General features: G+C 32.4%; 1 protein-coding gene across 5 annotated transcripts in view; it reads left to right on the top strand.

The window, feature by feature from the left end:
* Positions 1-26,608, top strand: part of SNX13 (sorting nexin 13) — a 109,716-nt gene extending 83,108 nt beyond the window's left edge. For 3 of the 5 annotated variants that reach the window (XM_037508562.2, XM_054692407.1, XM_037508571.2), the window contains 9 exons: positions 2,527-2,666; positions 7,640-7,747; positions 9,835-9,945; positions 14,036-14,197; positions 16,404-16,475; positions 21,069-21,214; positions 21,425-21,493; positions 22,573-22,685; positions 25,332-26,608. In XM_037508562.2, coding sequence (XP_037364459.1) covers positions 2,527-2,666; positions 7,640-7,747; positions 9,835-9,945; positions 14,036-14,197; positions 16,404-16,475; positions 21,069-21,214; positions 21,425-21,493; positions 22,573-22,685; positions 25,332-25,579 — 1,169 coding nt within the window. In that variant the 3' untranslated portion in view covers positions 25,580-26,608. Of the gene's footprint in view, positions 1-2,493; positions 2,667-7,639; positions 7,748-9,834; positions 9,946-14,035; positions 14,198-16,403; positions 16,476-21,068; positions 21,215-21,424; positions 21,494-22,572; positions 22,686-25,331 lie in introns of all 5 variants that reach the window. The other 2 variants (XM_037508553.2, XM_054692406.1) reach the window with 1 other exon arrangement.
* The last annotated feature ends 541 nt before the right edge of the window (positions 26,609-27,149 follow it).

Genomic DNA, 27,149 nt, shown 5'->3' with positions numbered 1-27,149 from the left:
TGTCTATTTACTCAACAAATATTTATTAGATTATTATAGAAATAATCAATCATATAAACAATTACATATGAGCATTATATATGAGCATTTGCTCAAAAAATACTAATTTTACCAGTTAGACTCCAGAGTCATTTTGAATCTAGATTCTATGTCCTTAACATCTTTATTACAGAAAATCAAACTTGTAGTCAAGTCAGTGCTACTCAAGAAATGGTCTCTGGACTCCTTCATTGAGAAATCTTGCTTTAAAAAATATTGGCTAAACTAAACAATGGACTTGGAGACAAGAAATTGATTTATATTATGGTTGTAGTTCCTTTTCTAGTTATAGATTGATAATAGATGGCTTGCATATCACCTGCTGTAAGTAACATTGGCTTAATGGAAACAAAACCTACTACAGTATTTCATTATCATCTCAAAATCAATATACATTAATCTTACTATATAACTTTATATATGTAGTCTTCTTTTAAAATCAAAGTTTATTTCTATTTTCTGCACACTGGTCATGATCTTCCTGCCTGTCATTCTGTGACAAAACCTCATTATCCTTTAAAAAATGACTTCTTACATTCCTCTGTTCTTTCCTACACCTTGTGGTTCCTTTAGCTCTCATTAATTCCTATTTGATTATGGTTTGCTGCCCAATTTGCCTCTGCTTTCTATTTTCTTTTCCCAAACCTATCTTGGACACAGTAGATAGAGCCATTCCCTTTTTGCCATGCTGACTCCATTGAGTAATGGTAATTCTTTGATATGATGAAAATGTGATATGCAGTTTGATCTGAATTAATCTCTGAGTGAAGAATAACTAGCAGTGAATGTTGCTTATAGTTAATGCATATGAGAGCAAGATTTCCAACATCTTTATATAAAACTATTCTTAGTCTTTTATTTTGTCATTATCAAGAACACTGATATTAGATGGAAAGGGAATGAAAGACTGTTTTGAGCAAAAAGTGAAAATCTTCAAAAAAAACCTGATGAACACCTGAGAGATATTTCTGTGTAAATTTGCCAGTATATGGATTTCTAATTTTCTGTGATTGAAATAATTCATCGAGAGCCTATATGGACCCTTTTTCATCTAACTTGTATACAAAATATTTACTCATCTTTAGAACTTGATTTTTTTCAAAATTATGAATTAATGTAATGTGTTATATCTTAAGCATAATTCAAACTATGATCAATATGGTAAAATTTTCTAAACTGCTATTGGAAATTCTGCCTTCTGCACATAGAAAGGCTGAAAACAGTAAAGTAAAAATAGTTGAAGTAGAAAATCTTCAGGAGCCATAGACCATAGGAAAAACAAATTTATGGACATGAAAGGGAGTTGAAGACAAAAATCTCATAGGAGCATATAAAAACTGCTGTCTTGATTTTGATATCATGTTTATGTCCTCAAGTTTAGAAAAGTCAGGGTGGGCTAAATCCATGGGAAGCTGGAATGTTCTTTGCATGTCCCAGGATTACAAAGGGTGACTTCTTGTGGGGGAAAAAAAATATTTAGCCTGCTGCTAGGGAAAGAATGAAAGAATGTCAAGGTCATGGTTGAAAATGGTATCTATCACAAAAACTGAAAGCCTTACTTTTATCCCAACATGGGTATGTCTAGACTCAATCATCCTCAAGTTACATTATAAGGTTTCCACCAAGCCTGACAGTGTCTTAAAAGTATTCATAGAGATCCAAAGAAAATTGTAGACATAAAAAGTACAGTGTTTAAAGTTAAGATCAGTGAATGGACTAAGAAATAGACCTTAAATAGACTAGTTAGCTTCTGGAGATCTGGAGAAGTAAACTCGAATAGAGTGAACTGCAGCATAATACAGAGATAAGAAAATGTAAAATAAGAAAGACAAATTAAAGATAATTATTCACAGTGCATCTCTTAAGATTAGTACAAAATAAAATTAAGCTTTTACTTTAAAGACTCTGGCTTGAATGGTTTGTGGTAAATCAATTAGGCAAATACCTCTTTTTCTTAATCCCCAGAATAAACTACACTTGCAAATTGTTGAATAGTATGAGAAAGAGAGAGATTTGCCAAGAGTTTTCACTGTCTGTTTAGTTGAAGAGCTTTTAACTGACATATACCTGTGTAGTGAAGGCTAGTACAAAAAGCTATTTTTTTTCCTGTTATTTTTCCTTTATTAAATTTAAGACATTCATGCTAACGTTACTACAGTATCATAATCATTAATAGGTAACTTTTGGGAAAGTGAGTCCAAAGTAGGCATCATTGTGTAGTTGTTAGTGCCAACATAAGCTTGTAGTTTGTTTCGTACTGTAGCCATCATATGTAACTCATGATGGGTATGAGTACAGAGGGTGAGAATCTATTTTATCTTTTGATGACATCCTTTTGTCTCAGTCTGTCATTTCAAATTCTTCATTTCATGTTCTCCTTTTTGTTTGTTTTTGTTCTTCATCTTCCTCCTTTTTGTGTCTTTTGTTCCTCTTCATTTTGTTTTAAATGACTAGTATATGCTGACTATGACCCATATGCTGTGGCAGGCGTTTGTAATGATCATGGCAAGACATATGCATTATATGCCATCACTGTTCACCGGCGCAATCTAAACAGTGAGGAGATGTGGAAAACCTATCGTCGTTACAGTGACTTCCATGACTTCCACATGCGAATCACTGAACAGGTAATGAGGTTTTTAAAGCTGTGTACTTTACGTTGTTTTCCTGATTCAATGTTTGATTCTAAATAGTTCTGAGAATGCTAAGGTATTGATCAAAGCTAATGAAAGAAAATAAGGTAAGAGTTTTTATATAATGAGCATAAGTTAGAGTGACTTTGAACATTTAACTAACCAATCAAACCATTTGGAGTAGTGACAAATATAAGTGGTGTACCTTGGAAACTTAATGTATGCTTCTCACTTTAACATTTGTGTATGTGTGTGCACACATGCACATGTGTACGCCTTGTGTGTTGTGCTTTGCAGAAGTCTTTGGGTTTGGTTTAAAGTAAGAACAAGGATCAGTATAGGACTTCTGGTGTATTTTTAGAAGCATATTTGACAGCTATAGTTATTTTAAATGGTATTCTTACAGCGTACCAATTGATCCATTAGTTAATTTTTAAGAACCACACCTAAATTAAATTTAACATAATGTTTTCATTTCTTGCTAAATACATGTTTTATTTCTTGTAAACCTTTTTGTCTTATAGAAGTATAAAGAACCATAAAAGTAACAAATGTCAACAAATTGTTTCTGTTCTGTTTTTTATTGAATATTTTTTAATTTTGGAAAATAAATTACCAATAAGCTGCCATTAGATGAATTGGATAAGTGAGCTATGAAAATTGTTTTAATTCTGCAGATTGATTGATTCAAGGTTTTTAGATTTATATTGCTTTTAAGCCAATATAAATAATAATAAATGTTGACATTTAATTGGGTAGGCTGAAGTTTTGAAATATCATATTACTTTAGTAATCAGAAAATATCTTTTTCACTTAAAAGAGTGGAAAAAATAACACTGGCCCATGGTAATATCACTGAAATTTTTCAAATAGAGTAAGAGAAACTATTAATAACTTAAGTAATTAATAGCAGGTTGGTGGTGACTCCAGCAACCCAGATTAAAAGAACTATTTTGAATTACATTCATTAAAAAATCAATAATTTGGCCATGTCTGTTCTTCTATTCATTTGTTTTAATTTCTCCATGGTTGCTTGATTTGTAAATATGCAATAATGGAAGAAATAATTGCTTTATTTTTTCAAAAATTACATTTCCGATGCTAATTTATTTATTTTTATTGAAGTGGAAATTTCCCTTTTATTATTGGGCGATAAAGAAAACGTTTGCACTCAGATGGAAATGGAAAAGTCAACCCCCCAAAGCATAATGATTAAATTAGTGTAGCAGCAAGAAGGGACAGAGCAGGTTCTTTATGACCCGAGCAGACAAGGTAAAGGAGGAGTCCTGTAGTCCTTATTGGCTTTTTCAGGCTTGTATTGGGATTTACCAGGTACACGGCAGGCAAGGGTGCCGGGGCAGCCAGGAGGCTGGCAGGCCACCCAGCTCCCGGCGAGTCATCCACTCTTTCTGGGCTCTCCGGGGTTCTCTCGTGGCCTCTGCTTCTCTGCTCCTTTTGCTCTGCTGTACTGGTGTCTCTGTGACGCCGCCCTTATAAGCCCAGTCTCAGCCCAGGTGAATCCCATCTACATATGTCCACACCCTACTTCAGGTGCCCACCATGAGGTATTCATCATTAATCATTAATTAATTCGGAGTTCATCATTAATCCTAATGGCGGGAGTCTGATGCTAATTTAAAAGCACATAGCTTCTCTCTTCCCATCACTAGACTTTGAACACGTCAAATTTTAAGATTATTTGAATTGCTGTGGGTAGTGTTACTTCTCAAATTAATGGGAATTTGGTATATTATGAAATTAATAATTTTCTTTCCATCATTAAGAGGAACAGTCATTGCCTTAATTTTCTGGGCTAGGACTGTACATATTATGTTTACATATTGAAAAAAAGTGAAGAACATACTTTTAAAAAACCTTATTATTAGAACAGTCTATAGAAATTTCACTTTATACTACCAAAAATTAAGTGAAATTGATAAAACACAATTCATTTTTGAAAGGAAGTAGTACAGATGAAGATGATGTCTTTTGCTTTGTGTTTTTGCCTTTTGTTACCTTTATACTTACACTAGTGATCTTTCTTAGATGTTTATTTTTTTTAAAATTTTAAACATGCTAGTTTATTTTTTGCCAATATAAGATTTTTTCCCTCAGTTTCAGTCATCATAGTTTTCCCACCAGCAGTGTACCCACAATCCTCCACCACACTCGGCTGAGTGCCCCCCAAACCTTTCTCTACACTCCCTCTCTTCCTCCACTCTTCCTCTCCTCTTTAATGTCTCAGAGCCTAGGTCTACTTTCAAGTGTCAGTCTTAATAGTTTGTCTGACCCACCCTTTGTTTCTATTTCTCTAGATTTCCCATGCTGTTCACAGAGCTTAAGATTAAAAAACTAAGCTTGCATGTGATAATTTAGGTTTCAGAAAAATACTAATTGGGCCTCCCTGGTGGCACAAGGGGTTAAGCACAGCACTATGAAACTATCTGTAAGCCTCTGCAGCACGAGTTTGATCCCCAGCCAGGGAGCAACTCACATGGTGAGGCAGACTTTTCCTGTCTCGCCCACTGCTCCCCTCAGCAGTGTATTTCAGTCAGTCTTTCGGTTCTGTTCCCCTCTTTGTCTCTGGTGAATCCTCTCACCACGCCCCCGCCCCGCACCTCTGGCCTGAACCCCAGTTCTTGTATGCATAAATAAATAAAATCTTTTAAAATTGAAAAAAAAGAAAAATGCTAATCTTTTATAAGTAATTCCCAGGTCATTTGCCTATTAACTCCTTCTTATCTATATTTTTAAACTCACATCCCCTATAAAATAGCAGAAGAAAAATAGTGACTTGTAATTTACCAGTTGATAACAGTATAACCTGTTGACACAAATGTTAAATTCATGGAGTTTTTAGAGTATTAAAATTATTTTAAAAACAGAATTCATTCTGTTTATTTAACTTTCTTATATGAGTTTTTTTTTTTCTGATTATATGGACAATTTTCTTTAAAGATTTATTTAATAGTCTTATTTTGTATCTTATGCAAAACATGGATAAAAATTAAAACAAAGTGTTAAATGTTATATTATTTTAGAAATGGCCTGAACTACCCATTCACTGTAAATAAATATTTATTGAGTTTTTCTTGCGTGCATAGCACTGTTCTCAGGACTGGGACCAATTAGAAAGTAAAACAAATCAAGTCTTTGCTGCTAAGTATTTATATCTAGTAATAGTATGTATTTCTGTTTTGTTGGGTGAGCTGTTAATACTAGTGATTAGCATTTTACTAGTAGTAAAATACTAATGATTTTAAAAGTATTAAGTATTTATTAAAGTAACTGCCATTTTTCTAAAGACCCTATCTTTAAATATAGTCCCATTGTGAAATACTGGAAGTTGTCTTTCCTCATTATACAAATTTGTGGGACTACAAGTCAGCCCATATAACACTTAGTAACGCCAGAATAAACTGCATTCTGTAACATTGAGTCAATAGATTAAGATAACATGGATAGGTAATATTTCAGGATATTGAATATTCTTTAGAACACCCTGAGAAAGTAAATTTATTTTGTTGGGATGTGATTTGCAAAAATTAACTCTTAAAACCAAGTACTTTCCATTGAGCACTTGATATTCAATGAGGAACCATCCTAATGCTTTTGGAACCAGCAAATATGTGACTATCAATACAGTATAACATTTTCCCTATAAATTGTGTCTCTCCTTTTTCATTTTTTCCCCCCTTGTCTGGAGCAAAAGAACTACTTTTGCCTTTCATGTATAATATGTAATGAATGTGTTCATATTTTAGCTCTAAGCTACCACAGGATTTGCCGTTTCGTTTAATAGTTCATTAGAATCTTCCAGTTTGGAGATAAAATTACCCTTCACCTTTCATTTTCTCCTCTCTTTAATCTTTGCAACAGGAAGGAGTTTTCTTTACAGAGACATTATTGTTAATTGTTTTTGAGCAAAGAACAGTTTTAGAAAGTTTGTTTGGATTCAAGATTTGTATCATATGGGAAAAGCAGGGAATGTTCTTTAAGATTCACATACTTACTGTTGGCCAGGAATAGTCCTCTCTTAATGACTTTGCTCTTACACTATTGCTACCAGCAATCATGTTTAAAATTATGTTTCAACCCAATGGTGGTATGCAAATACTACCTCAGTTAAAAATAAACAAATTTTAAAAATCTGTGCTTCATCAAGGCACAGCAGACTGTACTATTTATCTGGACCATTGAATGCATGCAAATATTAAGTCTGTAAGTGCTGTATATACATATTTTGTGTTTGTGACTTTGCAGAGACAAAATACTTGCTGTTAGCTCTTCATTCCTTTTTTTTAGTAACCTCTAATTTTATTTTTCAGGTATTGGGTTGTCGGAAAAGTCATGATACATTTATGTGAAGAAAACGTAGAAAAAAAAATGTCATGACTTTTTCCACAACCCAATAGTTTGTGAGAATTATCAATGTTTATTATAGTTACAGCTAAACAAAACTGTAATATAGCTGTAATCTTGATTTTGAAATAATTAGTTCTACTTTTGATAATTAGTTATTACAATGATTAATTGATTTGAAGCCATCAGTATATAATATATCTGTTTATGAGATTGTTTAACACATCAGGAACTCATAACCTTAATCATTATATCTTATTTGCTAACACTTTATTTACAAGTCAAAGAGTTGTTATGGAAAATATTTTTTAAGGCCTATATAATGAGAATTTTGAAGTCTCAAAAAGAGAGTAATAATTAGAGTGGACCTCTCTCATCTTCATCAGCTTTTCACATTTGTCATTCCTAATTGAAGATACTTCTTTATAATAAATAACATTGGAACTGTAGTTTGGACAACATTTTTCTATTTTCTGATTTTTGTTTAATATAATAAAATATATTGCAAAATTAAAGATGCTTTTGATATATAGAGAAATTGCCATGGAAAATACTTTTTTCATTTTGTAAACAACTAAGATTATTGAATGTGTTTTGTCTTCTAGTTTGAAAATCTGTCAAGCATATTGAAGCTTCCTGGAAAAAAAACTTTTAATAACATGGATCGAGATTTTTTAGAAAAAAGAAAGAAGGATCTAAATGCATATTTGCAGGTAAATCTGTATTTATTATTATTCATAGATTTTCATTTTAATATAGCACACAGATATAGCAGATTTTTTAAATTAAGAAATGTTTTATAGTGGGAAACAACCACTTTTGAGTAGCATGTCAGATGTGACTTGCAATCTGTGCAGTTATTTATAAATAATGTTCTGTTTATTGTTTAACTTAGAGGTTTTCTGGACACTTTGTGCAAAGAATTTTGCATCTTTGGGTTTAAATAAATACATACACACATACACACATCCTCATTCTACATTATTGTAAAGTCCAGATATTTTGTGGTAGGTTAAACATTTAAATATTTCCAATTCTGTGCTCAGTGAAATAAGCCAGAAGGAAAAAGAAAAATAACGCATAGTTTCACTTATAGCAGGAATATAGGGGAACCAGATATGACATCAGTGTAAAAAATAATAACAGTACAAAATACAACAAAGCAAAAACGGACAATTATAAATCAGAGACATACTGCAGGGGAGGAGGAGGGAAAGGGATCGGAGGGAGGGAGGAGCACAGGGGACTGAGGTGATGGTGCACAGGTGCATTGGTAAAGGAAACTCTATGGGGACTACACCTGAGGGGGTGGGGGAAGCAAATATTGTTTAATAATGAGTGATGATGTAAAAAATAAAAAAAATAATTAAAAAATAAAAAATAAGTAAATAAATATTTCCAATTCAGTAAATAGCAGCTCTTTATGATGTATCTAAAGCTAGCAGATGTTTATACTCAACCATATGTGTGTTACTGCCTCCCGTGGTCCAGAATAAGTCTAAGACTCTTGATAATCGAGGAGAGGAGTAGATCTGAGAGAATATTTCTCATGGGTAGCATCCAGGGCATGTAGATTTCTCGGGTGGGATGCAAGACATATCTCGCAAATTACTTATTGCATTAGGTGTTAGGATTCCCAGAAATAATTGTGTTTTAGACCTTGTTTCCCAGATAACTATCACTAAAAAGTTTTTCTTGCAAGTGAATGGCTTATGAAATTTTCCAATCTATAAGACAATGTCTCAGTCCAGGTAGATGGTTTTTCATTATTTAGCTATCCACTCTACCCTGTAGATCAGAGAATTATCAAATTACAGCCTGCAAATCAAATCCATCTCACCATATGTTTTTATTTGCGTTTTATTGGAACTCAGCCACCTATTTAGTTTACTATTGTGTACGATTACTTTCATACTACAACAGCAGAATTGAGTAATTGCTATCTGGTAATTACAGAAAAAGTTTGCCAAACCCTGCCTTAATATTTTGTGAAACCCAGCTAATGCTATACTGGATGTTTTGATTAGATAGTTTCTCTCTCTTAAACTTTTAAAAGTTTGATTAGGTTAGTATATAACAATAATTTTAATTCTGCATTGTTACTGAATGTATAGCAAAAGCATTTAAATCTCTGATATTGTTCATCTTGTCATCTCCTGGTTTGAAGTGGAATGTCTGATATAATTTATACAACTATCATTAAACATTTTGATATTTTTATTATATTTTAATTCCATTAAAATCTATCAATTACTTATGAGTTAGAAAAATCACTACCTTTTTTCCAAATCTGGTGCCACAAATGATCTTTGTGTCTATGTACTATGAACTTCTTAGCTAAAGAGCTCAATGTGTCAAATGATGTGTTCAGTTGAAGGAATTGAACTGGAATGTTAGATCATATCATTAGCAGTTGTGAAAGCAATACTTTTATAACACTGGAAAGTTTTTGTTTGGAATATTTTATGTATTTTTTATTAATGTCGACTTTAGAATAATTATGTGACTAATACAACAGTTTACTAATGCGAATCTTCTTAGTATAAAACATGAAAATGAGATAGTAAATATATTTGGACAGCTTTCACAGTAGATGCACTGAAATTCAAAATAGCAGATGGGAAGAATGTACACCAAACTGTTAATGGTCACAGAATTATTGATGACTATTTTAACTGCATAGTTATTTGTTAATATAAAATTAAAATCTTTGTACATTCTTAACTTCCTGATAAAATTATAAATAGTAGTTAATTTCTAGCATTTTATCAATGTGAGATTGCTCTTTGTTTCCTGCTAGTTACTGTTAACACCTGAAATGATGAAAGCATCCCCAGCTTTGGCTCATTATGTGTATGATTTCCTTGAGAACAAAGCCTACAGTAAAGGGAAAGGGGATTTTGCTCGAAAGGTAAGTAACCACTGCATTGGTTTTCTTTATAGATGTGTTTTTTCATACTTTGTTAAGGAAAATAAATTTGTATTTGTATATAAGCTTTAAAACTAGAAACTTTGATTATTTTCTTCTATATGATTATTTTCTTGTGTACTTTATTCTGCCTACTATTGATAGGAATACCTGTTATTAGCCTATGTTGATAGGAATATCTGCTCAAACTGGGGAAGATTGGTTTCTTAGACCACAACTTTGGAATCAGACTACCTCTAGATCAAATCTCTGCTTGGCCATTTACGAGCTGTAACCTGCAACATACTAATTAACCTCTTTGTCCTTTAGTTTTTATAAGAAATGAAGATATTCAGCCTCACTCTAGAGCACTGTGTGAATCAGATTTATTACAGTACCTGACACATATTTAACCTCTAAATTAAATCTAAGGATCTTTGTTTTAATAGTAGTAGTAACAGTAGTAGAAAGAGCAGGAACAGCAGTTGGGGATACTGGGTGAAAGGCATATAGGAACTCTGCAACTTTATAGAAGTCTGAAATTACTTCAAAATTAAAATAAAAAAAAAAAGGCTTCCCTGCTAGTCTTTAAAAGATTAGCTTTTAAAAAAAGATTAAGGAATTTGTACAAAAAGTAAGAATTAACAACTATAAGCGTAATGTAAAATATTGGATTTTAAAATCTAAATAGATGTTAAGATTTCTAAGTGGAATGTTTTGTTTAATAGCACGTTTTAGGATGTTTACCTTATAATGGAAAAAATATCATAGTATTATTTTTGTATTTCATGATTGAAGCAATTGATTTTCTAAAGGGCTTTATTATTAATAGAAATTCATTCCAGTTTTACATCATTCTGGAGTTTATCTTATTTTCTCTCTTAAGATTGCATCAGTTTTAAGATAAATAAATTGATAGCAGCTTTTTGAGATAAAAGGCCATTGTGCTAAATCTAAATTTATACAATTTATTTTTATCAACCAACTATATATGTGTGTGTGTGTGTGTGTATGTATGTTTATATCTAGATGTATACACACATATATCTGGTTATATGTCAATTTAAAAAAAATTAGTACTTGTGTATAAGGATTCTTTTGAACCATTTCTGGATTTCTACAGTAAAATACATTTTTTTATCAATTATGTTGGTGATCATCAGGGTCCTCGTCACATGTTTTAGATTATCAGAATAATTTTTATGCATGTCAAGAATAAGAGTTTTCATTTCATTTCCTTTTGGCTAAGTTATTTTGTTATTTTTCCTTAATTCTACTTCAGTTTAATGAAATAGCTGTCAGAGAAAATCATCCACATATAGTTTATTGTTGAATTATTCAGACCTTGAGAAATAATGCTTTATAATTAATTGCTTGTACATTTGTGTACAGACCAGTTCCTAGAAAGAGTAACTGACTAGCAATCTTTATATCTTTCTATCCTGCTTTAGATCATGTTATGAGGCATTTTTAGCAATAGTTAGGGATCTAAATTTAAAATTCCACTATTTGTGTTGTTACCAGTAAAAAAAAAAACCTAAGGTGATAATTGAATTATTAGACATCTATGTAAATCTATGTAAATCAGGCTATGTGTACACTTGGCAATCTATAATTTACTCTTCTGCCTGAAAATTTTCAGGTTTCTTTTTTTTTGTTGTAAACATCTGTTTTAAGACAAAACCTGTTTTTTGGACATGTCTTTATGTAATGATGGACTCTGCTTTTATTCTCTAAAATTTTACTTCCTTCAGGATTAGGCATCAGAGTCACAAAGTAGAAGTTTTTCCATCCCTCTTGGCTTCCCCCCCCCTTTTTTTTTTTTTTTATAGAAGCATGTTTTATTTATTTATTTGTTTGTTTGTTTGTTTTTGTTTATACAAGCACTGGGTACAGTCAGAAGCGCGGGAGGGTGAGAGAATTCACCAGAGCCAGAGCGGGGAGCAGAGCAGGCAGAAGGACCGAAGTACACTGCTGAGGGGAGCAGCGGGTGGCAGGAGAGGTCTGCACGCCATGTGGGACCCTCCTTCGGTGGCCGGGGAACAGCCAGGGATCGAACCGGCGCCGCAGAGGCCGCGGGCAGCTTCGCAACCCAGCGCTCAACCGCTGCGCCACCAGGGAGGCCCTTGGCTTCCCCTTTTATCACTCCCATACAAATGCTTGAACTTTACCTCCAAAATGGGGACAGTGGTATAGGGAATTCTGTAGGTCTAGTATGTGCACAGACAACTATTTTTAATTGTTATCAATCCATAATACAGATATAGGTTGTCTTATCTCAAGATTATCAGTACCTAGATAGCATATGAGGTTTTAAGCATATTACCAAGTCTAAGGATTGTATTAGCTGAAGCCACACTTCTACTGTGAAGTGTAAGGTATATAAAATTCTAAAATACTTTTGAGGATATTCAAATAATTTTTAATGTAGATTGTGGATTAAAATGAAATTCATGTCTTTTATGCTTCTGAAATTATATCTCTTCTATGAACTTAGTAACTTAGATGAACAATGGCATTTTTCCCTTAAACTGTACATTTTAAGTGTAGTATTCTCATGTTTATCTCTCTTAACAACTCTGCTTGTATTATTATGACTTAGTTTATTTGTACTGTTACTACATTGAAAAAAAATACTTGGCTATGTTGTTATTATTGAAAATAATGTCTTGATTAGAACGTGCTGTTCTGGTTAACCAAATGTGATGAGAATTACAATTGCATATATATTGTTTTATTATAGATATGTAACTTTGCCCAATAATATATAATAATATAACTTTATTATATTATTATATAATAATATAACTTTATTTTATTACAAATATATGTTTTACATATATTTACCTCCATATCTCTCTCTTTACCAGTAATAATATAACTTTATTTTATTACAAATATATGTTTTACATATATTTACCTCCATATCTCTCTCTTTACCAGTGGCAAGTTTTTTAAGCCTTCTTCATCCTCATTTCTGTCCTTTGGTTCTAATCTAAATTGTGACAGATTCTCTCCTAAAGGTTGCATATTTCATCAAGCATATCTTAAACAGCATCATTTACTCAGCTTAAGCCAGGGAGTAATTAAAACTCCCAAATCTTTTACACTTTACCTTAAAAGTCACTTCTGTTGTTACTATTATTACAATACTTATTTTACCTTTTTAATTTTTCTTGATGGAAACCTGAAAGTATATTATAGTGAAGATGTTCTGACTTCTTGATAGCATTTATTAATAATCTGCTATATTGCTTAAGCTGTGGGACACAGTTTTTAAATTTCTTTTTGCATTGAACAGACTTCTGTGGTAGTTTTTATGGCATCAACACTTTCTGGGAAATATTCTTTTAGTTTTTTATGACTGGTTGCTTTTTATAACTTTGGTCTGATTTGGTGTCTTTTTGTTATAGTTGTTTTTCCAGTCAAAAATCTCAGAGAGTTGCATTTGCAACTGTATCGGTTTCTTTAGGTGTCTCTCCCATTCTTTGTTGAAATTATTTGACATTTGTAGAGTTAGAATGTTGATTTTAATGCTTCCTATTGCTCTGGAGATTTTTATTTCTTTTTATATCTCGCAACATGTTTTCTTTTATAGTTATTTACTAATTTGCGACTTTTTTTCTTCTTTGCATTGGATTTCAAATTCCCACCATAGATTATAATCAAACATGTAATATAGCCTAAAATTATTTTTAAAAAATTAATGTTAGTTACCTATTATTTATTTGAAGTTTATTTTATCTGCTCAAAATAGCTGTCATTATTTTTTTAAAGTATAACTGAAGTTTGTTCTATTCCAATTGCATCAGGTTCTGTTTTGTAAAACTCCCATTTTCCCCAAAAAATCTTAATGAGAGGCAACCAAAGCTTATATTTATTTTCTAACAGTGACCTTAACACTCAAAATTCCTAAATTTTGACTGTGAAAATATATTTTTGAAAACAAGAGCTTTATACTTAAAATGTAGTGAGATATTATAGATTGGAAAATTATTACCTCTTATGTGTTGCATTATGTATTTTCCCAACCTTCTCAGTTAAATCAATAAGTATACACTGAAGTTATGATAAAATATCTTTTCTTCTTTAGATGGACACTTTTGTAAATCCGCTTCGCAATTCTATGAGGAATGTTTCAAATGCAGTTAAATCCCTTCCTGATAGCTTGGCAGAGGGAATGACTAAAATGTCAGACAACATGGGCAAAATGTCAGAAAGATTAGGTCAAGATATAAAGCAGTCATTTTTTAAGGTAAGAAGATGTTTTCATTAATTTCTAGACAAACTTTTTAAGTCAGCTAAGCATTACTGAGCTCCTGTGTAGATTTGCCTTATTTCCTTTTTGTTCTCTGGAGACATAGTTTTATAGAATAAAAAACTCGAGAGAATAAAATTATAGCAGAAATAGATACTGTGAATTCCAGTCACTCCTTAGTCTCTATTATGGTAGAATTTTATTTTATTTTTCTTATTGGTAAGTTTTTATTAAGATGCTTTTTAAAAAAAATTGTTTATTTATATACATTTTATATCATTGTTCTTTTTTTTTTTAAACAGTGTTTACTTTCTTTTCTCAGGTGTGGTTCCCATAGATTTCCACCACCATGTGCAGTTGAATTGGTGGAGGAAATTCTATGGGGACTACATCTAAGGATGGAGGGGGGAAGCAAACATTGTTTAAAAATGAACAATGATGTAAATATATATATAAATAAATAAATTTAAAAAAAAAGAATTTCTACCACCAATTCATATGTGCATTGTCAATATAGTCCCTTTTTAAAAAAAATTTAAGTGAATTTTAAAATTTACTTAGTTATTTATAACTTGGAAAGTTTTACACAATGGAATACTACTCAGCAATCAAAAAAGATATACTCATGCCATTTGCAGCAACATGGAAGGAGCGAGAAGGATTATGCTCAGTGAAATAATACAGCAGGAAAAAGAAAAATATCAGATGGTTTCACTTATAGGAGGAATATAATGGAACCAAACAGGTATTAAGGGGAAAAATAAAGACAAAACTAGCAGGCAAACAATAAATTGGAGACATTCAGCAGGGTGGGTGTGGGGGGGGGAGGGCGGGGAGGAAGAAGGATCAAAATAGGGGAGGGAAGAGCAGAAGAGACTATGGTGACATCACTGGTGTCATGGTGGTGGTAATTTTATGGGGATTACATCTGAGAGTAGAAATCAAGCTTGTACAAAAATGAATAATGACGTGAAAATATATAAATAAATTAGAAACAATAAAAGCAGGAAAGTTAACATTCTTTATACTGTTTTATTCCATTATGCCATTTTTATCCTATAATGCTATGAAATGAAATAACAAACAAGTACTATTATGCAAATTATATCAATATTTAACGGGTACTAAAGTCAGACTTCTGATTCAGTAGATGAAAGGGAGGGAAACTTTCACCATCATCAGTTTCTGGGGGTCATACTTATCTGTGTGTGTATGTACCTGTGAGTGCTATAGAAGTATTTCCCATGAGCTTTTTCATTATGTAAGCAGATACATGAAGTTAACCAAATGGTTTGTTACATTCCTAATTTATGTTTATTATAACTTTGACCTAGTTGTTTAAGATATAATGAAGACTGTAAAAGAAAGCATACAGCTATTGGAGTTTTCTGTTTGTTAGATCAGGTTTGAATGAAAAAGAAATACATATATAAGCACAGATTTTCTTCACTGTAAGAGACAACTCCTAAAATAGTGTGTGTAAATCATACTTCTCTGTTAATTCTCATACTTTCCCTCATCCTTTGTCTTTATTTCTAATTATGGAGAAGTACATTAACACTGAAATGAGGATTGTCCAGTACCACTTCTGCTGATTAGTACTCATAGAACTCTGTACAAAAGTACTGGACTTTGTACTCAACAATAACACTATAGGTTTCAAATAGGTGATCTTGATGTTCTTTCCTGTGCTGGCACATCATTATGAACTAACACTTTTCTTTCTGTCCTTTTCTCCCTATAAAGTGAGGTAACTTACATTATCTAATAATTGGTTAACTAATTCCTTAATCTACTAACACACTACCGATCTCCGTATGGTAAAAAAGAAGATTGAAGTTCTTTCCTCTAACTGTGCTACTATTAATTTTTGATCTTTAAGTCATTTAACCTATATAACTTTCAATTATTTTTTAAAGATATGGATGATTGACTAATCTGCCCTTCCAACTTAAAAATCAGTCCTCTTTTAAAGAAAAAGTCTTTAGTAATTAAATAATCACCCTTTTACATTTGGTTTCTGATTTTATACTGTTAGTACTTTTGTTAATACTATATAAACTTTTCTTATAATATTGTAACAAAAATCAAATCAAAGACTGGGGGGGGTTATACTTGATACTAGTTTTGATTTATTTTTAGGGTGTGTTCTTTCATTAGCTGCTTTAGTGTGTTTACTTTGTTTTGTCTTTTAAAATGTTAGGTGCCTCCTTTAATTCCGAAGACAGATTCAGATCCTGAACATTGTCGAGTTTCAGCTCAACTTGATGATACTGTGAGTTAATTTTGATAGTATTCATTTTTAATTCAAATCATACTTGGCAGCTCATTTTAGCTTTTTAATGAAGTATAATATGTGTACCTATCATTAATGTGCATACATTATGTTAATTTTGTTGAATTCTTATAAACTGAGCGTACCTATCGAATGCATACTTTAACAAGAAACAGAACATTACCAAAAAGTTATTCCAAAAAGTTCTCTCTTCCTGTCTCTGTCCTCTTCCCCCACCAGTTATCATCACTGATTTCTACTGTGCTTTTATACTTTATATTAAAAAACTATGAGGTATGTGTTCCTTTAAGTCCAGCTATTTTGGGTCTTCATTGTGATATTATACCATGTTGTCTTGTGTAATTGTAGGGTTTTTTTTTTTTTTAACAATTGTGGCCGTACAGTATTCTCTTTTATAAGTAGATTTCAGTTTACTTATGTATTATGAAGAGTGTCCCTGTCAACATTCTGGTACATATTGTCATTTAAAAAAAAAAAAATACTACACATTTCTTTAGGGTCTTTACATAGGAATGGAATTGCTTGATTAGAGGGTATGTATAAGCAAAGTCTTACTAGTTACTGCCAAATAGTTTTCCAAAGTCTTTGTACTACTTATACTGAGACCACCAATGCATAAGATTTCCAGTGATCCACATCCTGTCAACACTCAATATGTTGCATCTATTTAATTTTAGCCATTCTGAGTCTTGCAGCTCATGAATTTCCATTTCTTCAATGACTTTTGAAAGACTGGGCTGCTTTCCTATGTTTAAGAACCATTTGGGTGTCTCACCCATTTTTCTGTTCGCTTGGGTTTTTTTTCCTTCTTGATTAATAAGAATGCTTTATATAATCTGAATATTTGTTCTTTGCCAGATATATTTATATACAGATCTTGCTCTGCTTCCAATGGGGGTATGTCCCAATAACCCCATCATAAGTTGAAAGTATATTTTGAAAATACATTTAATACACCTAGCCAGCAAACATCACAGCTTAGCCTCACCTACCTTAAACATTTTCAGAACATTAGACTACAATGTGGGCAGAGTCATCTCACACAAAGTATACTTTATAATAAAGTATTGAGTATCATGTAATTTATTAGAATACTGTATTGAAAATTTAAAACAGACATAAGGAAGCATGAAAACACAATATCCAACACAGTAGCAATACAGTATACTACAGCATGTCAGTTGTTTATCCATCTGATTGTGTGACTGACAGGGGGCTATGGCTTACTATGCCCAGAATCATTAGAGAGTATCCTGTCACATCACTGCTAGCCCCAGGAACAGATCAAAATTCAAAGGATGGTTTCTACTGAATACATATTACTTTAAAGTTAGAAAATTGTTAAGTGACGCTAAATCCAGAAACATCTTTATTCTGAATATCCGGTACTTTTATGTCCTTCTGTGCACTATAATCTGTGCTTACTGCAAAGTCACAAGGATGTTCTCTTATGATTTTTTTTTAAGAAATCTTTTTTTTTTTTTTTTAATCTTAAATTTTATTTTTATATTCCCCCATACAATTGCAAACGCCCCATTCTGACCCCAATCCTTCCCCTCCCGCCCCCCACCCCCCAAAAAGTGTCTCTGGTTCATAGTTTTTTGTTGATTTTGATTTTCACTTTCTTATATTCATTTTCCTGGTCCCTTATTTAAGTTTTCTAGATTCCTGCTATGAGTGAGACCATCTGGTATTTTTCTTTTTCTTTTTGGCTTATTTCGCTGAGCATGATCCCTTCCAGCGCCATCCATGTTGCTGCAAATTGCATGTGTTTATCTTTTTTGAATGCTGAGTAATATTCCATGGTATATATGTACCACATCTTCTTGATCCAGTCATCTACTTTTGGGCATTTGGGTTGTTTCCAAAGCTTAGCTATTGTAAACAGTGCTGCTATAAACATAGGGGTGCAGGTGCTCTTTGGAATTGATGTTTCTGTGTCCTTTGGGTAAATACCTAGGAGTGGAATTGCTGGATCATATGGAAGCTCTATGTTTAGTAGGTCCAGAAATCTCCACACAGCTCTCCATAGTGGTTGGACCAGTTTGCACTCCCACCAACAGTGCAGAAGAGTTCCTTTTTCTCCACATCCTCGCCAACATTTGTTGTTGCTAGTTTTTTTAATATGTGCCATTCTCACTGGTGTGAGATGGTATCTCATGGTAGTTTTGATTTGCATTTCCCTGATTGCAAGTGATGTTGAACATTTTTTCATATGTCTGTTGGCCATTTGCATTTCCTCTTCAGAGAAGTTTCTTTTTAGCTCTTCTGCCCATTTTTTGACTGGATTATTTTCTTTGTTGTTGCTAAGTCTCATCAGCTCTTTTTTGTTTTATCCAAAAAGACACCCTACTGAATGGGAGAAAATATTCACACACCATACATCTGACAAAGGTATGATATCAAAGATATACAAAGAACTCCTAAAGCTATACAAAAACAAAACAAATAACTCAATTAAAAAATGGGCAAAAGAACTAATCAGACTCTTCTCCAAAGAAGACATTCAGACTGTAAACAGGCACATGAAAACATGTCCACCATCAGTTATTATTAGAGAAATACACAAGGTCACAGTGAGAATGGCCCATAGTTGAAAAGACCAGAAACAGGTGCTGGTGAAGATGTGGAGAAAAGGGAACTCACCTGCACTGCTGTGGGAATGCAGACTGGTCCAGCCCTTATGGAAAGCAGAATGGAGGTGTCTCAAATCAATAAACATGTATCTGCCATTTGACCCAGTAATTCCACTCATGGACATCTGCCAAAAAATTCAAAAACACTAATTTGAAAGGAGACTTGCACTCCCATGTTTATTGCTGCACTATTTAGTATAGCTAAATTATGGAGACAGCCTAAGTGCTCCTGAACAGGTGAGTGGATCAGGATGAGATATGTATACATGATGGAATTTTACTCAGTGATCAAGAAAGATAAACTCATGCCATTTGCAGCAATCTGGATGGAACAGGAAGGGATAATGCTAAGTGAAATAAGTCAAGAGAAAGATAAATACTGGATGATGTGTCTAATATGTAAAATATAAAGTAACTAAACTAAGAGTCAGATGAAGACAAACGTAAAAACTAGCCCTTGAATGCTGACTACAGAACCCAGGAATCAAGGCGGGGCGGGGATAGAGTTAGGTAAGAACAAAGAGGGAAGGAAGCACAGTGGACTATGGTGGTGGACTATGGGTGATTAGATGGTAGGTGTATTAGAGTGGTAATACCTGATGGGGATATCCAAATATTACCTCAATTAAAAATAAATAAATAAATGTAATTAAAAAAATCTTTTTTTGTTCAATCATGCCAAAATTTAGACTTGCCTTTCATCTAGGGGATTTTGTGTGTGGAATGAGGTAGGGGGCTCCATTTGATCCGAGCATCCTTTACTGAGAAGGCTGTCTTTCCGGATTGTACTGTTTCTTCTTTGTCACAAATCAGATGTATTCTGCTCTGTTAGAAAGATTTATTTTAAAGATAAGACTATTCCCTTTCATTGTTTATGATTGATTTTCTTTGTAATGAACTGTCTTAAACATAACATTTTACTTGATTTTACAAGAATATTTACAAGTATGTTTTGTTACGAGTTGTACCAGCATAATATCTATAACATCATACCTTTTGTTGTAAGGTTTTTATAAATTAACTGTTTATTTGAATTGTCATGGTATCAATCTCAGGAATATACTTGATCAGAGAATATTCTTGATAAGAGCAGTTTTATTTTGGCTACATAAACCACTCCTGTTTTAAATGTCAAATGAAGGGATGGTACATTAAGACAGTGTTTACAATATGACTGAAAACTTTATGACTTAAATTTCAACATTGGTAAGAATATAACTGGCAAGCATATCTTAGTAATGAAAGAATTATAAAATTACTGGCAATTATATCTAGTTATGTTGCAATTCTAAATCTGTGTTTGTTTTTTACTTTTTATTTGTTTTTCACAACAAAGCATTCTTTTTATATTGCTAATCTAATTTTTTCCCATAATAAAATGAAAATTTTTAGTTGTTAAAGGTTAAAAGAAATTTCTAGTAATTTAGTGAAATATACCTTTTTTAATGTTATCTTAGTCAAGTACTGCATTTTATTTCATCTTTTCTTTTTCCTGAAAATACCTGAATACAGCTCACTAGCCAAGGCAAACATATTCTATGTTATGTTTTGTCTTATTAAATAGAGAAGTTGAGAATTTTTTTCTTAAAGATGCTACAGAAAATAAGCAAAGAAGCTAACATGTGCCTTTAATGGACTCTAGTAAAAGAACTAACATCTTTTCCTAAGACCCTCATAAAACCACTTTGAGAAGTTTTCTTTTCTTTTTTGTTACTATAGCCTTGGAATTTACTCATCATGATAGGTTTATAAATTCTGTAGTCAATCAAAATGACTTAAAATATTTTTTTATAAATTGATATGAAATGATCGTGAAGGCTATAGTCTACCTTGTCCTATGACTGACTTGTAAAATATTATCAGTCCTTTTGCAAGAATAACCATTCTTATTAGATAGGTAACTCAAATGTATCCTGTTTCTTTCATATTTTGTCAGGTGGATGACAATATTCCACTTAGGGTAATGCTGCTTCTTATGGATGAAGTATTTGACTTAAAAGAAAGAAATCAGTGGTTGCGAAGGAATATCAAAAACCTGCTTCAGCAGCTTATTAGAGCCACATATGGTGATACTATTAATAGGTACCACTCTTTTTTTCCTTCTTTCCCACCCCACTTATCTTTTACTTAGTTTTTAGATTTTCAGTTTTTCTCAACTTTTATAGGAAAAATTTCTCCTTTGAGCCTTTTAAAGGGTGTTGCTTTCACAGATAATTTGTTTATTCTATGAAGGTAGTATTTCTTTACCTTCTAACATTTTGACCATACTCATTTCACTTTCTTGACTTTCAGAAAAATAGTTGACCATGTTGATTGGATGACCTCACCTGAGCAAGTGGCTGACTTAGTGAAACGTTTCAGGTATATCTTAAGACATAGTCACTTCTTTTAGTAGAATAGAGTTCATTGTTATCACTAATTCACTTTCATTGCTTTTCTTTTCTCCCTGGTCATAAAGTTGGTTTTTGTCATCACTGATAAGCAAAATGACTTGTAACAATTATGGTAAATATTTGCCCCATTTCAAAAAATGTGAAATTTTTCAAGATAATTAAAATAGTGGTGTAGCAGTGGCATGGTCATATGCCCAGATACCTATTTTGATTTTTTTTCTCAGTTGTATTTGCTTAACATTGATTTTTAATGAAAATATTTTAAAACATGTAGTCTTTGACCATGGTTTAATATTTTATTAAACCTCTGAAAAGTATTCAGATTAATAACAGTGATACCCCATCATATTTTCATTCTGTAAAAATATTCTGAGCCTCTCCTCATGCCTAGCCCTCTGCCAGTCACCAAGATTTTTTTTAAAGCTTAGATGTTTCCAATGTGTGGAGCTAAGAATGACTGCTGTGGGTGGGTGGTTTCTCTTTCTCAGACAAAATTCCCTGATGATAGCTTAGTTACTGTGCTCAGTGCTTGCCTTTGACCTGAGAATAGGGAACAGGAATCAAGCATACTGTGAATGTGAAGGAGAGTAAATTATATATGTGAAAAGAACACTGAGATCACGCCAGCTCTATGGGGAGGGTGAAGAGTTTGTTTTGCGTTCACTTAGTTATAAGAAAACTGAGGGGAATTAAACACACTGTAGTTGTGTTTAGGTGGAATGTTTAATCTCAACGAGATCAAAGGCCTACTTTGAGTTTAAATAGCTGTGATATAGTCATCTATATATTACACTTTGTTATCTTTGTCATTTATTAATGTTTGTGAGTTATTCCAGAATTAATCTTTTTCTTGTGAATATCCTTTTATACTAAAGTTGAACCCTGTAATTAGTTACTGTTTGTTGAATATTATACCTATAAAATTTCAGAAACTTTCCCTTTTTCTGTTTACATGTGTGTTTTCTATAGAAAATTGGGATAATTTTACCAATTTGCATCATTAGAAAATGAAAGTATTTACAAAATTTATTTAATCTTCTTAAATAGAGATGCCTTTTGGCCAAACGGCATTTTAGCAGAGACTGTTCCATGCAGAGATAAAGCTATTCGAATGAGAACAAGAGTTGCAGGAAAAACTAAATTACTTTCAATTATGCCAGGTGAGTTAACATGTTTGGTAAAAATTAATTTGTAATTCTGAGTTTTTGGGCATTGAACTTGCTAATTTAGCTGCCTTATGATTAAAATGACTACCATTTCGATGACTTGATACTAAGCACTGTGCTTGGCATTTCACATATATCCTTAACTTTTACTCATAACAACATTATGAAGCTAGGCTCTATTAACATCACAGGCTTATATGTGAACAAACAAAGCTTGGACAAGTTATTTTGGCCATCCAGGGTTTTATAGCAAGTAAGTGACAAATAGAACTCAGCTCTGAATGACTTGAAAGCCTGTGCTTTTAACCACTTCACTTTGCCACCATGAATCATTTTGAGAATAATTGATAATAAACATGTGAAAAATGAGAGGACTAGTAAAAGAATATAAAAGCTTGAGACTTTCAGGAATATTTATTGCTCTTAAGAGAACAAATTCTTTCAAAGTGTCCCTTTACATAGAAACAAATCTTTATTAAAATTTGATTATAAAGAAAGTATACATAGTGGCATTCTCTTGATCTTGTTAGAAATCACCTCTTTAGTTAACCTCTTTAGAACATCCTGTCTCACTTAGATCCACTTTGTCCTTTTTGGCTTCTTTCAATACTAGAGGCAATATAATGTGAAAGCAATTTTGTGTGACTTGGGTGCTGATTTGGTCCCTTCTTTGTTTATGATTATCTTTGAAAATACCTAGATTTTTTTTTCCACGTTTTAATTGTGGATGTAGATTTACTTATGGAAAATAAATAATAGCTCTTTAATATAATGCCCATTTCTTTTTCAATAATTTTTCTTTAAAACTGTATTTTATTCTAAATTTTAATCCTTGTCTTTCCCTTTTATCAGTTAAATTGGAAATGTTCCATATTAGTAATTCTGCTCTATGAATTATTGTATTGCATTTGGAGATAAAAAAGCAAATTCTCGAAATAAGCCAAAAAGAAAAAGAAAAATACCGGATGGTCTCACTCATAGCAGGAATCTAGAAAACTTAAATAAGGGACCAGGAAAATGAATATAAGAAAGTGAAAATCAAAATCAACAAAAAACTATGAACCAGAGACACTTTTTGGGGGGCGGGGGGGAAAGGATTGGGGTCAGAATTGGGCGTTTGCAATTGTATGGGGGAATATAAAAATAAAATTTAATATTTAAAAAAAAAAAAAAAAAGCAAATTCTGCAGAATAGCATGTTAGAAAAATGGAAAGAAACAATTTAGGATTTATTTAACATACTATTGGAACAAACCAAATTGTGGTTTATTTTGACTCAATTATGCAGTGAAAAGTAACTTTAATTCATTTGTTCAGTAAATATTTATTGAGTGTGTATCATGTGCTAGACATTATTCTACATTAGTTCTTGCTTTCTTGGAGCTACATTCTATTGGGGGTAACAGAAAACAAAACAAATAAAATTTAATGTGTTAAAAGTGTTAAGTGCTGAGGTAATAGACCAGGAAAAGGGAACTGTCAGTAAGCTGCAGTTATAGAGTAGCCAGGAAAAACCTCCCTGAAAGATCACAGTTGTGTGAAAACATGAAGGAAGTGTGAGGGTACATATGTATGAATTTAATAAATATATAATCCCTTACCTGATTTTTAGTAAATTCACCTATTATTTGCTTTAAGTCATACTGTACCAATAATTAGGTTGCATACCTTCTAAAGTTATGTATTTCTTTCTAAAGCAATGAAATAGCTACTTTTGGAAGCCCTGACTATCAATAACTGAGAATAATTATACGTATTGTTCCCATATTCAAACATCTCTAGTAACTTCATGTTGTCTGTAACCCCCAGATGTGGTCATCTTGACAGGCACAGCACTATTATTTTTCCATTCTTTCTATACTTTATCTTACAGGGATCTTAAATCCAGCCAAACTGTGCTGCCTTCATTTCTTGAGCTTGTCTTTCTTTTATTATTGAACTTAATGTTCATTTGCTTATTGATGTTCTTTCCACCAAAATTGATTCTTCATCTATTTGCATTTTTCAAAATCCTGTTCAGGTAGCCAAGTCTTCAGATGTCACTTTCTAACAGAAAATCTTTTCTTATTATCGCATGTGGATTTTTCCCACCTGTAAATATCTTTATATTTTTACTATTTTAATGACATTGCTGCTGTGTCCCAAGTTTTTTTAGATTATAGATTAGCTTTCACACATCTTTTTTTATAGCATTTCTCACTATGCGTTATATGTAGAGAGAATATTTGTGTAGTGCTTTTGAATTTACAGATCCTGTTTCACTTCTCATTAAAGCCTTAGGAATCCTTACAGTTAACAATAATATTGTTAATATAAACCCCCAGTTTTATAGATGAAGAAACAAACTCAGGATGGGTAAGTATCATGTAGGTATTAAAGATATGGATTATAACTCTAACTGGATGATTCTGAGTCTGGGTCCTTTTTTCTCCTGTGTGGTATTGCATAAGTGAATGGATGTAGACATGTATAAATTTTAAGTTTCAGTTACAATAAGTAAGTTCCAGATTGACTGGAAACCTAATGTTTTTCAGTTATTCTGCTGTGTACTTCACATATTTTAATTTAAAGCATGGTTTAGACATTATGTTTCCTTTACTGAGTAATAATTTATGTTTATTTTTCCATCCTGTTCACACAGATGAACTGAAGCACATTATTGGAGCTGAAACAACACGGAAAGGTATTCTTCGTGTTTTTGAAATGTTTCAGCACAACCAGTTAAATAGGAGAATGGTTTATGTCTTCTTAGAAGGCTTTTTGGAAACCTTATTTCCACAATATAAATTCCGTGAACTTTTCAACAAACTGCATTCACGGTCAAAGCAGATGCAGAAATATAAACAGAAACTTCAAACTACTCAAGCGCCTTCTTTACAGAAAAGGTGACCCTGCAATCTATGAAGCTGGTATTCATTTTGTCCAAGACTAATGGTATGGACAGATCTTCTGGGGCTTAACTCATACTGTTGTGTCTGCACCAGTCTTTTAGTGTCTCAAATAGATTATTAATAATCCATAAGACTGTGAGTCTTCACATCCTCGTCTGTAATCCAGCCACTATGAAGAGAGATTTCTGTGTCTTATATGATTTGGTGCATATTTTTGCAACATTGAGAGGATACTGCCCTCATCTCAAGCAAGAATGACATCAGTCTCTTCTGTTTCAAACTAAACAGCATTCTCCAGCAATGACAAAGTGCCAGAGTGTATATATGAGAGCTAAGGAAAGCACAAAACAATGGTTCACAGAAAAACTGGCTAATTTGCTTAGCAGTGGGAGACTGTGCAATTGTATGAGTTTGAGAGATTGATTTGCATAATGATTTTATAAGTCTTTATCAGAATTTTGATACAGTGTGGTTTAGCCAATGAATGAGCTTTGGAACAGCTGTTTGGGGAACGTGACAGAATGCCATTAAAATATAAACTTATACCTGGATTATAGTTTTGTGACATAAAACAGTATAAAATAGAACCAATCAAAAATAGAACTTGATTGGATTTGTTATTCATTGGTATAAAACAAATTTTAATTGATGTGCTTTAAGGGCTCTATCTTGCTCTTATGGTACTACTCAATCATAAGTTTTCTTTTGGCATTCTGTGTGCAAAAAGAAGCATGTGGTGGCTCTCATTTAAGTTTCAAAATTATTCCGGTTTTCTTTATCTTTAAGAGATTACTGATTATACAGTAAGGGGTATAATTTGTTGAAAGAACTGCCAAATATATTCTGTCCTAAAAACATGGAAATAAAAAAAAAATATTAAAAGTTACCATTTAATAATTTTAAATTGTGTAATCTAGACATACCTTAGGTAATTGCGAAAATAGCAAATCAATGGATTAAATGAGCTTATTAGTCATATATAGACATACAGATCCCTGAATCTATTAGTGTATATATATGAAAATAATGAAAACAGAACTATAATATTTTTTAAAATATGCTTTTATTTATATTTTGCATAATGTAAAATTCTACTAAATAAAACCAGTTGGCAAAACCCCTCAGTGTATATGTTTAAGTCCCTAAAATAATTTTATACCACTACCAACAAAATACCTTTTCCAATTTTGGAGACTCTGTATTTCCTGTAGTTTTTTCATTCTCCATTTGTCCATCTTGGAAAACTTCATATTCCTTGTATGCAGAATTTCTGCATAGTTTTAAATCCTTCCACTGACTAAGGGTTTGAGTATGTCAGTGTTTTTTGTTTTAAAAATATTTAACACTAAAACCTTAAAATAGTGAAGCTACTTTTCAGACCACTGAGCCAAGATCCTGGTATTAAAAGAACGTCCGTCCGGGTGCTTAAGACAAAGGGACAGAATTGGTATCCCAGTTATTTGGGAGCTTTAAGGTTGGAACAAGATATAATTGTCTTGTTTTCACTGAAATCCTACTTACAAAGTGAAGCCTAATAACAGAATAAAGCCTTCCTTTAAAACTTTGTA

Source organism: Talpa occidentalis, unplaced genomic scaffold, assembly GCF_014898055.3.
Source record: "Talpa occidentalis isolate TD23 unplaced genomic scaffold, MPIMG_talOcc4v2.1, whole genome shotgun sequence".
NCBI classification, from domain to species: domain Eukaryota; kingdom Metazoa; phylum Chordata; class Mammalia; order Eulipotyphla; family Talpidae; genus Talpa; species Talpa occidentalis.
The sequence above is the reverse complement of the archived record's forward strand: the minus strand, read 5'-3'. Positions and strand labels throughout refer to the sequence as shown.